General features: G+C 40.8%; 1 protein-coding gene across 6 annotated transcripts in view; it reads left to right on the top strand.

Moving 5' to 3' along the window:
- Positions 1 to 21,999, top strand: part of ralgapa2 (Ral GTPase activating protein catalytic subunit alpha 2) — a 90,323-nt gene that overhangs the window by 39,261 nt on the left and 29,063 nt on the right. For all 6 annotated transcript variants that reach the window (XM_075447745.1, XM_075447740.1, XM_075447743.1 and 3 more), the window contains 12 exons: positions 2,036 to 2,164; positions 5,233 to 5,361; positions 5,658 to 5,716; positions 6,754 to 6,862; positions 9,735 to 9,845; positions 10,083 to 10,151; positions 11,146 to 11,280; positions 13,566 to 13,743; positions 15,393 to 16,224; positions 18,610 to 18,681; positions 20,077 to 20,200; positions 20,314 to 20,469. In XM_075447745.1, the coding sequence (XP_075303860.1) occupies positions 2,036 to 2,164; positions 5,233 to 5,361; positions 5,658 to 5,716; positions 6,754 to 6,862; positions 9,735 to 9,845; positions 10,083 to 10,151; positions 11,146 to 11,280; positions 13,566 to 13,743; positions 15,393 to 16,224; positions 18,610 to 18,681; positions 20,077 to 20,200; positions 20,314 to 20,469 (2,103 nt within the window). The remainder of the gene's footprint in view (positions 1 to 2,035; positions 2,165 to 5,232; positions 5,362 to 5,657; positions 5,717 to 6,753; positions 6,863 to 9,734; positions 9,846 to 10,082; positions 10,152 to 11,145; positions 11,281 to 13,565; positions 13,744 to 15,392; positions 16,225 to 18,609; positions 18,682 to 20,076; positions 20,201 to 20,313; positions 20,470 to 21,999) is intronic.

Below are 21,999 nucleotides of genomic sequence, written 5' to 3'. Positions count from 1 at the left end.
TAGACTAATGAAGTAGCCATTTTCTTAGGCCAGTGTGCTATGTTACATATAAAGTAAGTACTTTATGTGTTTATCTTTAGATGGCCTTGATTATATGTTGATTTTTTTTTTCTATGGCTTTATCTCTTAATCTAGTAATGAGGTTTGCCTTAAACAGCCATGTTTCAGAGACAAGTGAGGGAATCCCAGTGGCAGTGGAATCACCATGGAAATGAACTAACCTTAGAGCAAAATTATTCTTCTCTGTCCAACTATCTACTGTGCCAAGTGCCAAGGTCAGGGCTGTCCTGTGGTCTGTCACTTTCTGACACGCAAGTCATTTGTGCATGTATTCACTTGGCATTTTGTAAATGAGAGTCGGCATTTCATGGCCGGTAAATAGACTTACCTGTTGAATGAACCTCGTCACACTCGCTCCTCTGTGATATTCTTTCCCTAAAACTTTTCAAGCGTAACGGCTTGTGAATTGTGACAGGAAATCAGTGCCAAGCTTACCTGGAAATGTCCAAGTTTAGTAAGTTAGTGATGAAATGCTAGAATGAACCCTGTCACCCCAGGGGCCAGCAGGTGGGAAGCGCATTCTTTCCTGGAGATGAGGCCACATAAAAAGGCTTGAGGTGCCTTTATTCGGAGTTACGTTAATGCACCTTTTGTTGATGCAGGGGCCATTCTTGCCGCCAACACAGGACCTCATGCGGTTATTCCACATTTCTCAATTCTGATTTCTTTACACACACCTCAAATCAGGTCCCCTCTACTTACACATACAATTGAAAGCACTTTGCAGTCTGCATTTGTGGCTTCCGCTAAAATGCTTATTTCAGGCAATCAAGAAACAGTTTGTTGCCTGCTAATTACCTCTGACTGCACTGCGCATTATGCTTCAGAGGTCAATTACCAACAAAATGAGGGTAAAATTGGCCCTCAATCCTAAAGCTCTTCCCACCAATTTTCAACCTGCAGTGCTGGTGTTGGTTTGACTTCCTGCTTATTACTTCTTTCCGTTTATTCTTTTCATCTTTTGTTCACATGCGTCCTTAGTTTACCAAAGCATTGGAAGATTTATGTCAAAGATTCATATGTAACAAGTCTTTTGATGTTTCCTACTGAGAGAGAAATTGTATGCATGTGTTTTGTCAATTTGCCCTTCAGCTCAGGTAGAAACAAGCTGATGTTTGAACGGTCTGATTTACACAAGTTTATGGCCAAGAAGGCAGGTGTTTCTAGCCTGGACCTTGGCTTTGTACACATACAGACACACGAGAGTCTGAGATAAGAGAGAGCAATCTCTATGGCTTACTAAGATGCTGCATTCTAATACCAGAAGTTTTGGTTTAAGTGTAAAGTGTAATAAATCAGCTCCTTTGCTGGAGGTAAATAAAGGTTGGAAAACCTTTTAACATCTTTTCATGCTGTAGTCTAGTGTGGTGTTACACTGTACATACTTAAGCAGTTTGTGCAGAGCCCTCTGTTGTACAGCATATGTCAGTGTTGAAAGAGTGCCCATCTGCCACTGAGCCGCCTGTACCTCAACAAAACAATACCTCGTCTCTAGCTTTAATGACAGGTTTGCTTTTGTGTATGTACTCGTGAAAGTTGAGGTCTTTCGTCCTCCCTCTTATCGGCTATGAACAATCCATCTGCTGTATCTGTCCCATCTTTCTTTCCCCCTTTTTTTGTTTTCCATTCTTTAGTGTCTGTTGAGTGCTTTACTTTTCTCAACGTACTTAAAATGGGAAGCCTACCTGTTCCCGTGAAAGGCTTTCTCCCTGCCATGTCTCTCATTTGGTGGCCCATTTAAAAAAAAATATTTCTGTTACTGCCTCCTTCCACCCACACTAACAAGATTGAAAGCTCATAACACATGCAAAAACCTGAGCTGTAATTCTATAGAATTGGTGAATAATTGCAGAGTTATTTTTGATTTGGTTATAATTTAGTTTAGTTCCTGGATCAAATGTATAATCCATTTTGATTAACAGGAAATATCGATGCAGAAACGATTGACTGATGCCTGTTTTATGCTTGTCATTAGGATGTTTTGAACACCATCATCCGCTCCTGCTCTCCTCGATTCTTCTTCCTTGGCCTCCCGGGCTTCACTATGCTGCTTAAAGATTTCATCACTGCGTCGGCCTATGTCCTCACATCTGACTCCCCAGAGGTAAAAACCTTTCATATTCCGAATTATTATGCAAGTCGTACAGGACTCTGTGACTCAAAAAGCTGGAGTCATTGATTCCTAAAAAGACTCGAGTCATAAGCCCTTTTCATCGCAACAAAGACGCATTGGTCCTGCCTTGAAAGGCTTGTGTAACGAAGCCTATAGATTTAAAACTGCACATGGTCTCTGATTCTCCTACCTGATGATTTACAGACCTGTTCTATGTATAAGGAGAGCAGTTCAATTCTGCATACCTCTGACGAGGCTGAATAAAAGCACCCATCATTATGTTGCTCTAAAATGTTCAGGTAAATGTTACATTTTGAGTAGGGCTGGGCAACGATTCAAATTTTTAATCTAATTAATCACATGATTTCCCTGATTAATCACCATTAATCGCATTTGTACGCAAAATCCAAAAATGAATTCAAAAGTAGTGTATAGCTTTTAGCATTTAGTTTTATTTTAAATGTGCTGCCATATAAATGAAAGTGCCATAACATTTGTTGTGCAAACACACTTTTAACATCAGCATCTTTATGTAGTTTTTATGTAGAAGCCTCGCTCCACTGTCTGTTTCCTTGAATGACTTGCTGGTATCAGTTGTGTGTTTTGCCTTTAAGTGATATTTTAGACTGGAACTACTACGGTAATAAGACAATTCAACTTGGCAGTGTTTACAGAGGACTTTGGTTCTGTCGACTCCGCCGTCTGGAAGAACTTTAAAATGAAAATGGCCGAGTAAAAGTTCCGTACCCTTCTCCATGTTTGGTGGATCCGCCGATTACTTTCTTTTCCGGTTCCGCAGCAGACAGCAACAGACTTTTACAATAATAAAATAAATAATAAAACAGGGGCGGTCCGTGGCGTAGTGGGTTGAGCAGGCGCCCCATGTACAGGAGGCTATAGTCCTCGCTGCAGCTGGCACCGGTTCGAGTCCCGCATCGGACGGCCCTGTGCTGCATGTCATTCCCCCTCTCTCTGCCCCCTGCTTCCTGTCTCTCTTCAACTGTCCTGTCCATTAAAGGCATAAAAGCCCCCCCAAAAAAATTAAATAAATCCAGAGCCATTTTAACATTTAATTTGCTTCATTTGACAGAGAAAAAAGAAGCAGCTGTGAAAGAACATGAACATGATCCAATGTGCCACATACCGGTATTCACAATCACCATTTGCGGCTGAATTTTTATGAACAGTGTTTGCAGCTATTCTAATTAACCTCGCCAGGTATTTTAAGGTCATCAGCTGTTTTTTTGTTTTTTTTATCAAACTCAAAACTTCTCTTTCTACACACAAAACATTGTGTAGAAATGCTGTTTGTGAAACACCAGTCAGCATTGAAGACAGCATTCACGTGATGTGCCTCTGTTGGAAAAGCAAACTAGCTCTTAGCTTAAAAAATCTACTTAAAGCTGGTTTTAGCATCAGCGCTGAACCAGCACTGGAACCATTTTGGTTGATAAGGGGCATGTGTGGGTTCATCTTTAAAACTGGAACAGTACTGCTGGCCTTAATAGTTGTGTCAAGTCATTTATGAATGTATTAATGAATATGTTATTATTCTAAACATATTATTATTCAAAACAAGTGAATTTATTTAATTTTTTTCTTCTACCTCTTTCTGTGATTAAAACATTTAACCGAATTTCCCTCTGGGCTTAAATTGTTCAATCAAACACAAGCCTAGAAAAAAAGCTTTTTTTTTTTTTTTTAAAGGTGTTTTCTTTTATGCAGGTTTTTTACAGACTTTGATCCCCTAATTTCCAGGAACCTCATTTCCCAATTTTGAACATATACCAGATCTCTTACAGTGACACGGTACGCCTTCAATCTCTCATCAAAACAAAATAACAGTTGCCTCTTCTTGTAAAAAAAAAAAAAGTTTCTGTTTTTGATAACACCCCTGTAAGAATAACTTAAAAAACACATTAAACCCTGTTACAAAAATAAGATAATCGTCTTATTTGTAGATAAAATGACGGTGTAAATTCACATTTCATTTATAGTCCTGCTTTTAGCATGTAGTCTGCATCAAAAGTACTAGAGGTTGAGAGCAGGGGAGAGCGACTCCCCTCCACCTTAAATGCTCTCCCCAGTTTCCCCAAGATGCTCGAGTTTCCACCATCGCTTTGGCCTCTTGCCGTTTCCCCCGTACACCACAGCAGGACTTTTCCTGCTGTTGCAAGACGGGCTCCCTCACAGTCAGACCACCATTAGACCTTGCTAACCACTGGGCTATCCCAACAACTTTGCTTGACGGCCTTGACATCAATGGTTTGGTTCTTGTACTTTCAAGAAATACCTGTAATTAGTGAAACTTTCTTGAATGAAGACTTTCACTGAATGTACAGAGCACTGAACACAGCATGATTCAGCATGAAACGTGATTCAGTTGTACAGCAATATGACTGAATCATGTTTAACTAGCCCGTCATGTACGCCATTATTATTTTCACAGAACAAAGTAGGCGGTGGGGTTCTGTATTATAATGAATACGATTGGGTGGTAGCTGCCAGATCTGTGCACATCTTTCGCATTTGAGTGCTAATATGAACACACACACTTTGTGATGGACTGTGAGCTCATTTTGGAGGATTAAGAAACAATTTGGCAAACCGTTACAATGACCGCTCCCAGTTTACTTGCAAACACTATACACTGATTTAATCTTAAATATATGGAAGTGAATGTGTGCTGTCTCGACTCTTCATCGTACTTTTTTCTCTCTTACTTGCAGAGATTCACTATCTCTTGTGATCTCAGATCTTCATGATCTAAGTTTCACAGCATGTGGAATCTTGTGTTAGTTGCATCCATCATGCATTTAATCACTCCTCTTATTGTCTACCACTTCACATGCTTTATTTTTTTATTTAATATCAGCACAGTCATGAATAAAGATCGGGTTAAATCTGATCTTTTCCTCTGGATAGTGACTTTCCACTTTTCTGGAAATGGATTGTTTTCATTTTGTTTTGTTTCGGGAAAAATATGTTTGGTTTTTTTTTGTTTTTTTCTTGTTTGTATTGTTTTGATTTTTGATTTTATTTTTTTATCTCTTTGCAAGGCTCCAAGGATGGATGCTCAAACTGTCTTGGGCTCCCTCGTGTGTTTCCCCAATCTTTACCGTCAGATTCCTGTACTGCAACTTGAGCCTAGCTCTGATGACATCAACGTTTGCAATGAGGATATCAAGGTAAATATTCACCATGCGCAGCACTGGGAATAAAGTCATGACATTTAAAAAAAACATATGTGCTCACTGCACCACGATGATTGAATTAGCCATCTGCTGTGTTAATAAAGTCAGTCATATTTTCCATATTAATAGATACATAATAATAGATCCATGCAAAATGATATCAGGACCATAAGGAGGATTTAATTTGACTGTCAAGTTACGTGTTATTGTAAATTATGTCACATTTTTATTGTCAATCAAATTATGGAGTCGACTGTTATTTGAGAAATCCAGTTTTGTTTTCTCTTCAGGATTATTTGGTCAACATCCTGCTGGAGGCAGCTACGAAGGAACACTGTGAAGGGGCAAGGTAACCCCCTTCTCTGGCCCATTGTGTGACACTGACATTCTTTAGTCTTATTTGAAGAAAAAAACAAAAGACCAGACATAATGCTATCAGTGATCAATATTCACCGCTTGAATCATGCAGGGATTTAGAGCTGCTTGTTGGTAGGTGATGTGATCTCAGACTAATGTGTCCACCAAACCAAGCCTGGGAAGTTCACTATACTGAGTAACTTTGGGGAAGCTGAGCTGTCACTCAGACATTCAGTAGCCAATGGGAAGGAATCCTTCAAAAACCCCTCCCACCTGAAATGTTTCTGCCAGAACTGTAACCAGGGCAGCATGAAGGAGAGAGCAGCCAGCATAATTGCAAAGAATTTAAAAGATATATTGTTGAACAAATGAAAGACTAATACTTTATACAGTTACTCAAATAATTAGTATGTTTATTTTGGAACTGCTTGATTTTTGTTGGCACAAATCTGATTAAGTAGAACCGATACTCCTTGATTGCACGACTCATTGATGCGACTCATCGGCAAACCGCGTATACACAGAGACCGGTTAACGTCTGTAAGAAAGAGTCGGCATCGTCGAATACGGCGCTCTAACGAGATGACACATTAGTAAGCTGATTCTGTGAAGCAAACTGATTTTGAGTAAGCACACATTGATACAGTGCTGATCCCCTCCTCTGTTTGATATGTGTGAAATATTAGTGAGTGTACACGCCTTTAAAAACAACCATAAACACACAACCTTACATCTAACGACAGTGTTAAGCATTCTTTGCTTCCATTTTTCTACTTCATTCCAGTAGTTTGCCATGACCTCATTTTTGCGTACAGTTATGTGTGCATAAGGAGCGAATGAAAAGCTCATGAATACAGAGCACTTTCTATACAATGTAGATATTCTATGCCTTGCTTTTAAACCATATTTACAACAAATATTTTGAGTTTAAATTCTGTGTCATCCTTTGATTTTTTTTTTTTTTTTTTTTTTTTTTTTTTTTTTTTTTTTTTTTCCTTCTGTGTTTTATATTCTGCTGCTGTCTTTCAGGTGCATTGCTGTGTGCAGCCTGGGCCTGTGGGTGTGCGAGGAGCTAATGCAAAACAGCATTCACCCCCAGGTGAAAGTTGCCATCAATGTTCTGGGAGTAACACTAAAGGTTCGTTACCCTCCAAATCATTGTTTTCATTGCTTTATGCACGTTTGCATTTTGCAGTCTGATAATCACTGCTTGTAGTTTGATGTATAAAGTACAACTGCACTTCTTTTTTTTTTTTTTAATCGCTTGCTTCATGAGCTGTGTTCTTCATTATAAAGGTGGCAAAATTCTGAAGCTCTAACAAAAATGATAGTTGATTACATAAAAGGACTGCAGAACAATTTCAACTCAGTCAGGGGAAAAAATCTGTGAGAATAAAACATGTCCAGTGATGTGACTCATGGGTATATTTTGGAAGAGCCCTCTTTTCTCTGTGAGTGAAGAGATGCAGAGAACCAGTGGAGGCTGTCTTTTTTTTTTTTTTTTTTTTTCATGGAAAAGGATTTGGGATGGTGGCGTAATTTCCAGGCTGCTCGCTCTCAGTAGATGCGAGCCAATTTAAGCAGCTACATCTCTCAGCTTCCTGCTCGAGCACCCCCACCTCCCTCCTCTAATGGAGCAGTAATCACTCCCCTGTACAACTTGACACACAGACTCAGCCAGCCCCAAAATAGAGGGTATAGGCTGGGTGGGGGATCTAGGGGGAAGAGTGGCACTGAGAGTCTCTTTTCTAAAAGCAGGTGCTGAACTCTCAGGGCCCCTTTTTGTGTTTGGCCATTTCTGTACTCCCCACATTGTCTGCCCTTGTTACATGTTGAGAGGCATTCAGCTGGAAGAAATGGGAAATTCTGTTTCTCCACAAAGAATTTCAAATCACTGAAGAAATCCACATTTGAAAGAAAATTGTCAACAGGCCCAGTTCTTTCCTTCGATGAGTCGGGAGAAAATGAGCCAGGGTTTTGAAGTGAAATGAAATTATGCTGATTATCTGCACAGTAAGTGAAAACTGAATTTAAGGAAAATCACTTAAAATGTGGCAGAAAATGCGTCTTTTCCCAAACTTTTTCGAAACATCTTTAACCCGCGATGCCCCTCCGCTGCCTTAGAATTTAGTCATCTTAAGTGACACAAATCGGAAAATGGAACTCGTCACTCTCTAGCAAATTGAAAGATAGATTTAAATCTGGGAAGTTGCTAACAATGTGTCAGGACAATCTAATTATTTTGTTTGTCTAACTAAAACCAAGCTTTTGAATCATTTTATAAGTAAGCCTTTTTAGTCTGACTGAAATGGTACCTGAATCAGATTCCTCAAAGTCGGACTTGAACCTGCAGGAAATTCAGTTTCCGTTCTGGGCTTTCACCTGCAAGTAAAACAGTCAGTACACCGAGAAGGAAGAGGTCAGCAGCAACGGAACAACTACAAAGAATAGCGTGTATCTCATTTGTTTGAAACAAAAAAAAAAGGAGAGCTTACACCACTAATGGAATTAAAAAAATCAGTAAAGCTGCTCAACATGACACAAATTTGCCACCAGCAACATTGTTTGTCGCTTGTTTGCATCCGTTAACCAAAGAAGGCCAGATATGAACAAACTGAAAGCAGGCATATCGCCACCGACCACTGAAGAGTCAGACATATTTTGATCAATAAAGTGATTCCCCTACTGCGCTTGTGCTTGCATACTGGCCTGCATATAATTATGTTTTTGATTATTAACATACATCACAGTGATATTAATGTATTAAAATCTTTCAGTTCAGGCTTTGCTTTATAAAGACTACATCAAAATGCATTTGTTTTCCCATTATATTTTAAGTTAGTATGGTGGGGTCCGCATTATAGTCATGGTTTAATGTACATATGAGGTGTCTGCATTATTGCTCAACATTTTGTTGAGTTCAAATTTTTTAGTTGTTCTTTGACGAAGTGACGAGTCTACACTGTTGTAATGTTTGGGATTATATTTTTACCCTTTAAACAGATGCATTAGACTTTATCCAGTCTTGTCACTGCCTTTTTCGACATTGTGCAGATTGAAAACGGGTTGTTTTGCCAGAAGCACAAACGCAAGGAAAAGTGTCCTCACAAAAGATCATATAACAAGCTGTGCTTGGCTTCATTAGTCTCAGGGCTTTAGAACCTAAATTTCGATTTATCAATGATCCGCTTTTAAATGTTATATTGTCTTAGCTAACCCTAAGCTTCTGGCTTTGTTTCTCTCCTGAGGAGTGGTTTAGAGACCACTTCTCATCCTCTGACAGCATCTTCTTCTCAGCACCTTTGAGGATTGTACTCCTATTCCATATACACCAAAGTGTATCTGCGGGGAGTTTGTGTCCATGTCTTTGTTTACAAAGATTTCATATAGATCGTCTGATACTGAGCTCACTTTTAGTCTGTCTAATGGTGCTTTGGATGCAACCAGCTAAGTTTCCCCAAAGCATTTAAGATAAATTTGCACTTTGCAAATTTGCACACATAACCATTTGACTTCTGACTCTCCCACTGGCTGTATGCTGATGCCATGTTTCTTACTATCATAAAAATGACATCACTTGATGAGCAAGGCTCTGATAGAAACTTGAGGCACAACAATATTTAAACAGCTTGCAAGTTAATGTAGTTTTAAAAGTAGTCACTTTCTACTTTTCTTGAACACTCTCTGAACAGAATGATGCAACTCTGACTCATTGTTGAAAGAGGTTAACACATGCCACAAATGTAGTTTCAATAAACTGTTGAAATAAAAACTTAATATTTTTTGTGTGCTATATGTTCTTGAGTGTAAACTTTTTCTACATCCTCAACTTTTTCTGATTATTTCCAGTTTTATATGAAAATGTGACAGATTTTGCATGTGGACTGCTCATGGACCCGATCATACATGCATATTAGAAGAATCTGTGAATTAAGCTTTTGTTTGTGTAAACCTTAGTCCTTCCTTTTTATTGACATTCAGTTCCTACCATTTTTACTTCCTTCTCTCAGTTTGGAAACAAAGCAGTAGCTCAAGTAGCCTGCGACGTGTTCCAGCTGATGATTTCTCACTGGGAACATCTCCAGAGGTTGGAACCCACTCTGCCGAAGAAAATTATTGAGGTATCCTATATTAACTTGCACATACTTATTGACATCCTCAGTTGGCAGCTTTTGTGAACAAGTTTCTATTGATTTATTTATTTTTTTTTAAGTTATGTCTGGCATTAGTTATTAGTCATACATATGAATTCTCCACATTCCATGATGTCATCTCCATTTTAGCACTCAGCCCTGACTCAGCTGATGAATAGGTTTGTGTCATCCAATTATTTTTCTCCTTATTTTGTCCCAACACAGATCTTTGTGGCCACAATAGCCTTTTTGTTGCCGGGCGCAGAGCACTCAATAGTGGAAGCAGATAAAAAGGTACATGTTGGAAAGTGAGGGGACATGAAATGGCTTGCATCTAATAGCCCTTATTCTGTCATGTTGGAATAGTGCATTGGCAGAGGAATGTTTCTGAAGTGATCTGTTGTGATCTGCTTTCCTTTCTCTCTGGATCATCTGTCTTTTCAGCTCTCTCCTGTTGAATCTTTTCGGTCTCTTTTTACTCAGAAAAAGTTGGGACAGTATCTTAAGAAAGGAAATAAGGAACGTCCAATTTTCTGTTTTGTGTGTTTCATTTCAAAATCTGGATCCTGTTCTTCTGCGGCCATGTATTTGTAATGTGTGCAAAATGTTGTTTTGCATTATTTTAAAAGAAAAAAATGCATGAATGTACCTGGAAAAGACATTCATGACTTGAAAGCAGCATATCTTGTAATTTTCTGTACTTTCTGCATTAATGCTGCCATCACAGGAGTTTAAGATGAGCTTTGCCAAGTGCATTGCCTTCTCTTTTTTTTTTTTTTTGCTTATCAATGTTCTAAGTGGCAGTTGTGAATGAAACTAAAAATAAAATAATATTTATTTATTTCTGTTTCACACTGCTGCTAGTCTCGCTCTAGAATGTACTGCAGGCCTGCGATGGAAAAAATGGAAGTATATTAACAAATTGAATTGAACAGATGAGGTAAAAACAGGAAATATTGCGTGTTCAGACTGTCTGCGATGAGAAAAAGGTCAAAGTTAATGTAAGAATCACTATGTTTGTTTTTCAGAATCTTTATTGTCATAATACAAAGTATAACGAAATTGTCCCCTCCAGTGCAGAAATCACGACAATGAACAACAAGTTATAATAAAAGAGCAATACAGTAATGATGCACCAAAAGCAACAGAAGCAAAAAGACGATAAAAACAATTTCCATACCGTCCCAACTATTTCTGATTTTGGGTTCTTATATTGATGATATGTTTGTGTTGATGTTGTTCGACTGAACCGAATCAGGAACTTCTACATTCTGTCTCCTGCTCTCAGTTGATGGTGTCACTGCTTCTCTGCCTGTTGGAGTGGTGTATGGCTGTGCCCCTGAGTCTGCTGCTAGAACCCATCACGGCTTCAATGGACGACCACACATCCCACAAGGCCCCAATATTGGACTACATCTACAGGGTGGGTATTTGCACATGAGAGAAGGGAAAGCCTCAGTGACGGCATATTGCAGATCTGAATGTGGAGCCCTTTTTATATATTGATTTCACTGTTTTCTGGAACATTCATAACCTTTGCCCACAGACACAACAACTTTGGCATTGACACTTCCACCCCCATCCTGCCACATGGGCTTGCCACTTTAATTAGACTCACCTCCACCGCGACCTGTGACCATTAAACATTATAGTGGGATAACAGTATAGATGTGCCCACCAAAATCAACGCATGATTGACACTTATCATATGTTGAAAACATAGTATAATACCATTGTAGCATTTAGTTTGTCGGAAACATGCAAAATATTCAGTCTACATTTCTGTTTTTTTTTGTTTTTTTTCCCCCTATAACTCCTTAATTTATGGTCTGACCCTGAGGATGAGGGCCAAGCTTCAGGCAGAAATGAATGAGGTATTATTCATTCCCTCCTGTCTGGGCAGATGCGGTCAACGGCAGATCTTTGTAAGGATGTCACCCCTGATAAGAAATGGTCCAATTATTCAAACAGGACCCTTTGTCCAATTGATAAGCTCAGGCTCTAAACGCTTGTCCTGGAGATTTGAATGGAATATGTCTTAATATGAGAGAGACTGCAGCTGCTATGAAAGCAAATACAATTAGGCATGATTGGTCGTCTTTCGGCACACAAAAGGCATGTACTCTCTGGGTTCCATCTGAGGTGTGAATATCAAGACCAAAATCTCTACATTTCCACAGACACGTTGGCTGCTAATTATGCTGTTTACAAAGCAAAAAATAGCTTCTGTGATGGGGAACATCTCTTTTAGTTACATTATTGACCAGTGTCAATGGCACTGTTTTTCATGCTTCATCCTCCTGTAGTTTTACATGTATATATTTGTTTGTGTGTATGTGTGTAAAAAAAATTATTTTTTGATATTATAAGGCATGTTCTTTCTTAAGTCATCAATCACAAGCCTGTACATGTCCACAACTGAAAAAAAGGCTGCCATTCCTTCTGAAATATAGAGCAAAATGAGGAGAGTTGGTTTGGGGGACTATCAGCATGCAAAAGGCTGTAAAATGCAACATTGCACTGGACCACATTAGTTCATTTGAGTTGTGCTCAAGCTTCTCCATCTGCTCTCTGTGCCTGCCTCAACCGCCAGCTGCACCATCAGTGTGGGTGTGTGTGTGTGCGTGTGTGTGTGTCTGTGTGGAGATAAACACGACAATGATGGGCACATTTATGCTTAAGCGCACGAGTCTCTGCACTATTATTTGATTTGATTGTGTACATAGTGTACTCGCATCTTCATACAATATGTGCCCTTCTAACTACAGTAAGCCTGTTTTACTGTGTGTTACCTTCCAGGAACTGTTGCTATGTGAGGTGCAGTCACTTAGTTGTCAGGCACAACCGTGGGTTTTCCCCCTCCCTTTCTACCTCTCCACCGAGGAAGCTCTTTGGGGCTTTGGTGTAGCAGCTGTTTGGTTCAGGTCTTTTCAGCATCAAGCCGCCAATCCCTCCCCCATGCACTCAGAGGTCTGTTTGGTAGAAGCATCCACATACTGTCTACATTGCCCTACACAATACTGTTTCACATGGCAGGGCCAGCCTTCCTCTCTGAGCTTCTCTCAGCCAAGTGTGAGCGTATGTGTGTGTGTACTGAATGGGATTAGCCTTTGCATGGCTTTACCCAAGTCGTTCCAGTCTGAATAACAGGCGCTCTCATCTACATACATTAGGCATATGTTTTACCCCCTCAACAGTTTCAGCTCCACTCAGATTATACATTATACAGGTGTGTTTGGTAAGCATGTGGGTAACCATCTATGTTTGTGGTGAGAGCTGAGTACAAGGATAAAGTCTTAATTAAATCAAACAGTGTAAACCTGTCCAATGGCTGTAATCAACTGCCCCAGTGCGCCTTATCTAGCTCTGCCAACGGATGCTCTGCCATCTGTTATGTAGATCGATACACTCACACATCACAGGAGAAATGGATTAGTGGCAATAAAGACACTCTTTTCTTCACCCCTCCCCTCCTACCCTTGCCTTATGATGTAAATAGACCATATATTTCCCTTTCAAATGCTCCTGGATCTTGTCCATCAAGAAAAGGTCGGCAGGAACATCACTGTACACTCTCTTGTCAGACACTGTCATACATTAGAAGATCCTGTCTTGTTATATTTGGTGAAATTAAGTTAAGTCTGTAGAGTAAGTAGCCAAGCACACTTCATCCAGACATAATCACTACCCTTTTCTCCTACTGCTCAGGTGCTGCACTGCTGCGTGTCCGGCTCCAACTTACACACCCAACAGAGCCACTATCTCCTCAGTCTGTCGGACTTGTCCCGTGACTATGACCTCATGTTGGGTCAGGTTAAAAGCTTCGAGCCACCACCCTCCCAGACGACCAGCACAGACTATGGCAACCTGCTCACCGTAGCTGAGGGTAATGGCACATGGGAGTGACCACTCCCAATGTCCTTTCTTACTACTTAGTCTATGTTTACAAATAAAATGATGAATAATGCTTTATTTAGTGCGTAGTAAATAGTGCATGTGTTGGTATTTAAGGATACACGCGTGAGAAAAAAGCTGGCAGTAATTGCCTATCCTGTCCCCGCTGCCATCGGATGAGAAGTCGCCAATCTGTGACAAACAGTCATGGACACTCGCGCTCACTTCTAGGCTCAGTGAGGAATCACAAATTAGTCTGACACACATGTTTTTGGGTTTTTGGGAGAAACACTGAGTATCTAGAGAGAACCCAGGCAAACACGAGGACACCATCCAAACTGCACACAGAAAGGACCTGGCTGAGATTCTTACCAGGAGCTGTTTTGCTATGAGTGCTAACCACCATAGAACCATACAGCCCTGGCAGTTAGTTGTTGCTGCCATTTATTACATCATAACTGATGATCTCCCAACCCCCCCTTAACACCCTGACCCAAAAAAACAAGACCTCTAAAAAAAAGGTGACATTTAAAAGCAAACTCTTAAGTAGCCAGTCCATTTGGAGCCTTTCCATTAGATGTCAGTGTCTTATTAAAAGTCTGAAAAGAAAATCGGCCATTACAGAGAATGGAATGTTCTATTTAGTGCTTAGCCCTAAAGAGAAGACCCATTATGGGGTTTTTCTTCTTTTTTTTTTGACCTTGTGATTCCATTAGGCAACATAGTTTTCTCTCTACCTCGTGTCCTCAACTTCTCCAAAGTCATCAAAGCCAAAATAGAAAGTGCAAATGTCTTACTGAAACAATGTAAGATGATTAAACGGTAGCTTTTGTTGGGAACATTTCACCGCACCTCTGTCTTTTTCTTTCTTTTTTTTTCACAGCTGCACAGAGTCTTGGTGGAAATAACAAAACACTATCAAAAGGGCAAACCAAAGAGTGCCGGCCTAGTTATATTCATGCCCTCACCTCATATTGATCAAGTCACATCAAAGGGCCAGTGCATCTCTAATGCAGCTTGGCCTGCTCTCTAAAGAGCTTTCTCCACTTTGATGGGGGATGATGGTATTGATAGTACTGTCACAATGCAAAAGTGCATCTTCTTGTTTTTCCCACATCACTGTAGAATAAAGCTGGGCATGCCTTTCACTTGGGAGTAAAAACCTGAGCATTTACATAAATGCGATCCACAGAGCACAGTCCTATTCAGCAGCCTGTGGAGATGGTTGTTCTCATTAGCACTTGGCCAGTCTCAACGCTTATCTATTGTAAGAAGATTCAATGGGCTTTTCAAAGTTGTCTCTTATGATTAGATGCTATCTACTTAGAGGTGTGCTAGCTCAGCTATTGTGAGAAATGAATAAACTACCCCTATTAGTAATCATGAATGAGATTTGGCTTTGTGTAAAAAGAGCTAATAGAGATGATAGCATGTCTGCACACAAATATGGGGATTTTTAAGTATGGTTGGAAAAGTCTGTGCTGAACATGCTCTAAAGAGACGTGGGTGTGCAGCTGTGTTCTAAATCTGTCTTTTTTCTTCTTTTCTTTTTTACTATTACTCACATACACTTTCTCTCGGGTGTTTTCCTCCAGATATCGTCTCTAATTTAATCTTCCTGCCTTCATTTCCTGCTAACAGAAAAGCGTCGACGCAACATGGAGCTGATACCTCTGACAGCACGGATGGTCATGACTCACCTGGTCAACCACCTCGGCCATCATCCACTGAGCGGTGGCCCTGCTCTCCTGCACAGCCTCGTGAGCGAGAATCACGACAACCCATATGTGGAGTCGTCCGAGTTGTCGTCAGAGGTCTTTAAAAGCCCCAACCTGCAACTGTTTGTCTTCAATGACAGCACGCTGGTGTCCTACCTACAGATTCCTGCTGAGACACCCAATGTTGGTCAGCCCCCCCACCCTTCCTCCCAAGTGCGTGTCATTGTTCGGGACATTTCGGGCAAGTACTCCTGGGATGGCACCATCCTATACAGCACCATGCAGGATGATGTGGATGTGGGAGTTTTGCATGCAGTTGACGTCCCACTTTCAGCGTCTGACACACACAGCAGAACCCAGCCCACCTCTCCAATAAAAGGACCGTACAAAAATCATTTCTCAGACAGTGTCTCAGACTCCCTCTCCTATTGTTGTGAAGAGGATGAGGTTGATGTTCTGGATAAGCTTTTGGAGAACCTCAGCCACAGCAGCCCAGAATGCCTGCCTCACCCACGACTCAGGCTCAATCAGCCGGCCCCGTCACCCCATGGCATGAACCTGGAGCAAGAGAACGCCATACTGGAGGCCATTATCCGTCAGACTCAACAGGAGGAGGAGCAAGTCCGAAGGTGGGATGCTGATGTAAGCTTTCGGGCTGCCTGCCAAAGGGAACCCTCCCACCAGGAACCAAAAGCTCCTTTCTACTTCTGTCGACTCCTCCTGAATGATCTTGGCATGAACTCTTGGGATCGCAGGTATTACCAACTGAAGCTGGCTACAGTCATTGTTCTGATTTGGACTGAACAACAGAAAGAAAGAGGCAGATCAAAAGAATTCAAGAAGTCATATTGAGATCTGTTACTTATTATTTGCTTCATGTAGGTCTTTATTATTCAGTCTGCAAACTACGTCTCGAATGTAACCAAAAAGGCATGTTTTAACAAGTTAGTTAAAGATAATCCGGTCAAACAAACGGGAAAAGTTTTCATACAAAAATTCTAATTTTATAGGAAAAAAATGATCCAATACTACTGTATCTGTGAACAACTTTGCAGTGGAAATTAATTTTAAGGTGAAATTAGAGTCAGCTGTTTTCTGTCAGCTGAATCAATCAGCTGTGACTGAGTGACTGCCCACTTTTTTTTTTTTATTGTCAAGTCTGATCCTCAAAGCCAATGTTTGTGGAAGTGATCAAGAGATTTTTGAGAACTACAGAAGAAAAAGTTGTCGATGGTTATCAGGCTGAAAAAGGTAACTGAACCATCTATTTAGAGTTTGGACCCCCACCGATCCAGAGTCTGACAGATTGTGCACACATTGAGGAAATTTAAGGCCACACATAACCTAACCAGGTGTGATGAAACTGCCAAAATCTCTCCCAGAGCAAAGTGTGTAATTGTCTGCAAGGTTTTAACTTAGCTTAAGTGACCGTAGCTTACTTTTTAACTTTTTGTTTTAAAGTAGAACTGCGGTATTTTCAACATTAAGCCTCTTTTATGAGTCGTCTGCAATGTTTTAGAACCCCCCTCACCGCTTTTTTTCATTTTACTGCTGTCTCCGGTATTTGCCTAATTTTGATTCATCTCAACCTGCTTCAGAATGGCAAGTCATATGCATGTCCAAAAAGGTCCGTAAAAGCACCATAAACGTCCGTTTTCAAAATAATCAACTCACCGGAGTGGTTACTGGTGTGCACTGGTAATCCATATCAAATTTCGTTGCGAAAAGTTGCTTCTGTCGTGTTTTATTTGGCAGCTCGTTCATGCTCAAACTATTTTCTTAGCGGTGGCGGAGTAATATCAACGAACATCCAGTACAAAATGTCAAATAAACTGCAGGAGCTGCCTATGGAACTTGGAAACTTTGAGCGTTCTCACTTTCTAAGATTCTCCAAATTATCGGAATTATAATATTGATACGGAGAGGGAGTTTTGATTGAAGAAAAATAAAAAGATTAGACAGTTTATTTATTTATTTTTCATCTATGTGTTTATTTAAAAGACCACCTCTGCTAAAAACCAACTTTCTCATTGAACACGTTTGTTCATTGCTTTCCACCTGATTCCCACCGGTCTGCATTCGGATAAAGATCACAAGGACAAACCTTTTTGGTTTGGACAAGAAGCATTGTGTTTTGTCGAGGAAAGACATGCATTCCAGCATAAGAACAGTTTCCCATCAGTGAAACCTGCCTTCATTGAAGGAAGAATAAGTCCTTACTTAGCCAGTAAGTTCTGGAAAAAAAAAAAAAAAAAAGTCAAGATTTCCAACCGTGTCCTGAAAGAAAATTGAATGCTTTTGAATTGCCGGGTCTAAGTACTGACCTTAATCCAGCACAAATGTTGTGGAAGGACCTGAAGTGAGCTGTTCGAGTGAGAAGACACACTGAAAGCAGTTTTGGACTGAGTAATGGACTAACATTTCTGAAAGCCATTTTAGGGCAGAGAACAGTCCCCTGAAATATTTAGTTGCAGTTTTTGCTGCATGACTTGTGTCAGATGTTGAAAGCAACGGTTCTCTCACTTCCACAGCTCACAGATAAGTGATATTGGGTCTTTTTTTTTCTCAGTAAAAAATGCCCAACTATAGCATCTCTCTGGGTTGTTTAATTGTTTTTATCTAGTTTTACCTCTTTTGTGGCAATCTCATGTTGGTTTAGGTTCAATTTTTGCAGAAATCAAAGCATTTCTAAAGCATTCACACATTTGAAGTGCCACTGTAACAGCTGCTGGCTTCTCAGTAAAAGAGAGTGAAACTGAAGGTACATTGGAGTCTGCAGAGTCTTAATCTCCTCTCCACAGGGTAAAAGTGCCCAGCTGTTTTCACTAAGGTCCACAGAGTCACATCTTTGTGGCGCTGCCCTGTGAATTAAAAGCTTACACCTCTTAATGGTGATAGTGCAACACGCACACAGCAAAGAGGAGATTGTGTTTTGCACCTGTGCCATTTTTGCTTTTTGGTTATCAAAACCGGAGTGCAACTTTTACAGAAAAACTTCTTTTTTCCTTTTGACATTCTACATGTAGACCATTGGGTCTCGAATTGACGTCCATTGTTACCAGCATGGCAGAATCCTGAATTATGTTTTTGTATGTTGTGTTGAAATATCACACCTAACCAAGACTGTCCTCTTCAAACAGGAAAAGCTTCCATCTGCTGAAGAAAAACTCTAAAGTTTTAAGGGAGCTGAAGAACTTGGACTCCAGGCAGTGGTAAAGTTTTATATTGTGTTGTGTCCCTACAAAATCTTGGTTTTGCCTTTTGAGATGCCACTGAACACACATCTGTATCTGTAAATCTTTATTTAAGCCTTTATTATCATCAAACAGCCACCGGAACCCCTGAGAAACCTGTTTGAGCCTCAGTTAAAGTTTCTCCAGACAGCTCCTGCTGACCACAGCCCTGAAAGACTACCATCACTCTTACTGTCCTTCACTCACTGTCTCTATTCTCCCAATCAATAAGTACTCAAACGAGACCGGTGACAAGGACATAATATAGAATGCGCTCAGGATTGAATCTTATTCTCTCAGATGAGCAGACTGGGGTGGGCAATAACACACAAAGTGCTCCAAGTGCACCCCAGCACAATGTACTGCTATGAAAACAATAGAAGTGCACCCCTTGGCAAAGAAAATAGGGCATCACCACTGCAGGTGATTGTGTTGATTGGTCATAGTACTGTTGAATTCTTTGCATCAATCAAATCACAAATTTCCAGTGGTATGTTGCATGTGCAGATACTTTCACACAGCACGTGTGCACAGCTAAGTTGTATAGAAAATAGTCCACAGGTAAGGTCGAAAGCAACAATGTGTTACCAGCAGACGTTCGCTGACACTATAAGATCACAAATTGCTTATTTTGTCCTCCTTCTCTCACATCATGTCTTTTACATAACTGAGCTTGTTGAAATGTATGTTGATAATTTGGCCACAAATGACACTCGGGCAAATCTTAAGCGTGCTAATGTCTGAATGGTGATAGAATTGAGCTCACTGAATGTAATTATAGTTTTACAGAAACATCGGTAGACCTGCTGATGTCCTGTTGGCGAAGCGCCAAATGTGAACGGGTCTACTGATTCAATGTCACGGCCAGCAAACAGGATCTCAATTCGGTTTAAAGTTAATGGAAGAATTTGGATGTATAGGCTCCAGCCTGCAAAGCTGATCTGTAAACTGCTATACAAGAAAGTTGAAACCTGGTGGATTAAGACTATTGTTTTTCAATACTAAAGTCCCAACCTCAAATAATTTAAGTTGTTGTAAAAGCCAGGAAACTGCAACAAATATCTAATTGATTGTGATTGTTTTTTTTTTTCTTTAAACATCTTCCAAGAGTGATGATTCTGTACTTTTTGCGAGGGGTTGTACACAGGGGTGGCCTTGCTTGTTTGTTTGGTTGTATGTTTTCCCCATTCCCTTTTTTCCAACAACTAAATTGTACTTTGACAAACAATTTATCTCCATTAGTGTCTTGTGGCTTTCCATGTCAAAGTGTTTTCATTGTGTTTTCAAAAGTGACAAAAGCAGCTTTCCATGTTCTGTTACATTTATAATACCGGCTGCTTTGTTGATTTGTTGTTTTCTATTTTTTTTCTATAGTCGAGAGACACACAAGATTGCCGTGTTCTACATAGGAGAAGGCCAAGAAGACAAGTGCTCCATCTTGTCTAACAGTGCAGGCAGCCAGGCCTATGAAGGCTTTGTATCTGGACTGGGATGGGAGGTACAAACAGCCACACCCTCAAATCAGATGGCACTGTGCACACATTCGCTGCCTAAATACGCATGTATATTCACCCTTAGGCTGCACTAAATTGTAGAAACTGTTTCCTTCAGGTGGATCTGGCCACACACTGTGGCTTCATGGGGGGCCTTCAGAGGAATGGCAGCACAGGCCTAACAGCCCCTTACTATGCTACCTCCACAGTGGAAGTCATTTTCCACGTATCCACACGGATGCCATCTGATTCTGATGACAGCCTCACCAAAAAGGTAAAATGTCCTGCTCGTGATTTTTTTTTTTTTAGTTTTTTGTACCTGTCTTCTGATACATTTTGGCCAGTCCCACCTGTCTGTGACATCTGGATTATCAAAATTGGATTAAACTAATTACAAACTTCAAGGCTTATTATATCAAGAAAACAGTGTAGCTTTTTTTTTTCTGCACATTTGATGCAATAAAATGGCTACACAGCCATGCCTGGCCGCAGCGGTGTGTTGTTGTAGCCCTCAGCTCTGTGTTAAGCTGTGATCAGGAGGTGTGACTCCAGAGTACGGGCATTGATTAGTGACCCTGGTCAGGAAGGCCTGAGGAGTAGAGAATCGCAGGCGCGTGAGTGAAGAGAGGGCATGTGCCGCTGTGGTAATGACTGTGATTCTGCCAGTCCCAACCCCCCTCCCTGTGTGCTGTGACCAGGGCCTGGATTCAGCCATTAGCTCTCCCTGCAAGGGCAGGCGCCGGCCGGATGCCGGCAGGATCTTTTTATCCAATTCCTGCTGCCGCCACAGGAGCAATCGATTGGGTTCTGCAGTGGGATTCTAAGCTGTAGTGCATCAGTAACAGTTAGCACGAAGAAATGAGCCGCAAGGCCCCTGCCCGCACTGCCAATCTTCTCATACAGTACCCTGCTGAGAAGGGAAATTCATCAGGCTCTCCTCATATCCAACCACGATACTGCCCTCAACAGACTTTGTGCTTCTCCATTTCATAAAATACACTACTCATTCCAAACCCATCTGAACCAGTTCTAATGCCAACAAAAATGGTTAGAAGAGAGATCTTAAGTTGAACTTTCTTGAATGACGCATTATATGAGTGGCCACACTTAGAGAGTAGTTTGGTGCCACTCCACTGCCATTCATTTAACCAAGAACTAGTATAATTGCTTATGCTCACCTTGCAAACGTCTCTACACCAGCCACAGTTCCAGCAGCAATTGGCAAGCTAGATGCTGGCGCAAATGCTTTCGAAAAAGATGGGAAATAAAGGGAAGAGAAAAGGGTATGAAGAATTGGCTTGAGAATTGGAATGAGAAACAGGCTTTGTCTGTGTCCAAGTAGGATGTTTCTCTGTCAATTTAAAAATAACACTTAGTCCAGCAGTCACCCACTTTACTGCCTGTAACCATAGAAGCATACTGTGGGGGAGAGACGGATGGGGTAGCTCTTGCTGAGCAGATTGCCTGTTTGAAGACGATGGAAGGAGGGGGAAAAAAAACAACCAACCAAAAGAAGAAAAAAAAAGGGGAAAACCATGAATTCCTCAATCCAATTGTGGATTTTAGGGCAGCGTGAGCTGCAGCAGCAGCAGCTGGCTTCAGTAATGCGGTTATAGAAGCGACCTGCAGGGTTGGGGTCAGGCCATGTAGACTTATGTGCATGTGTGTGAAAGGGAGGGAGATAGACGGGTGCCTCAGCTATCACACTCACCCCCAGGCATTACAGCTTAACTGGGCTGCTGCAGGTTGTTTTTATAAGGAGCCTCTTTTGTTCTGAGGTTCTCCGGTTTTCTGTTTGCATGTG

The sequence above is a fragment of the Odontesthes bonariensis genome, chromosome 17 (assembly GCF_027942865.1).
Source record: "Odontesthes bonariensis isolate fOdoBon6 chromosome 17, fOdoBon6.hap1, whole genome shotgun sequence".
Lineage (NCBI taxonomy): Eukaryota > Metazoa > Chordata > Actinopteri > Atheriniformes > Atherinopsidae > Odontesthes > Odontesthes bonariensis.
This window is presented reverse-complemented; position numbering and strand designations above follow the sequence as displayed.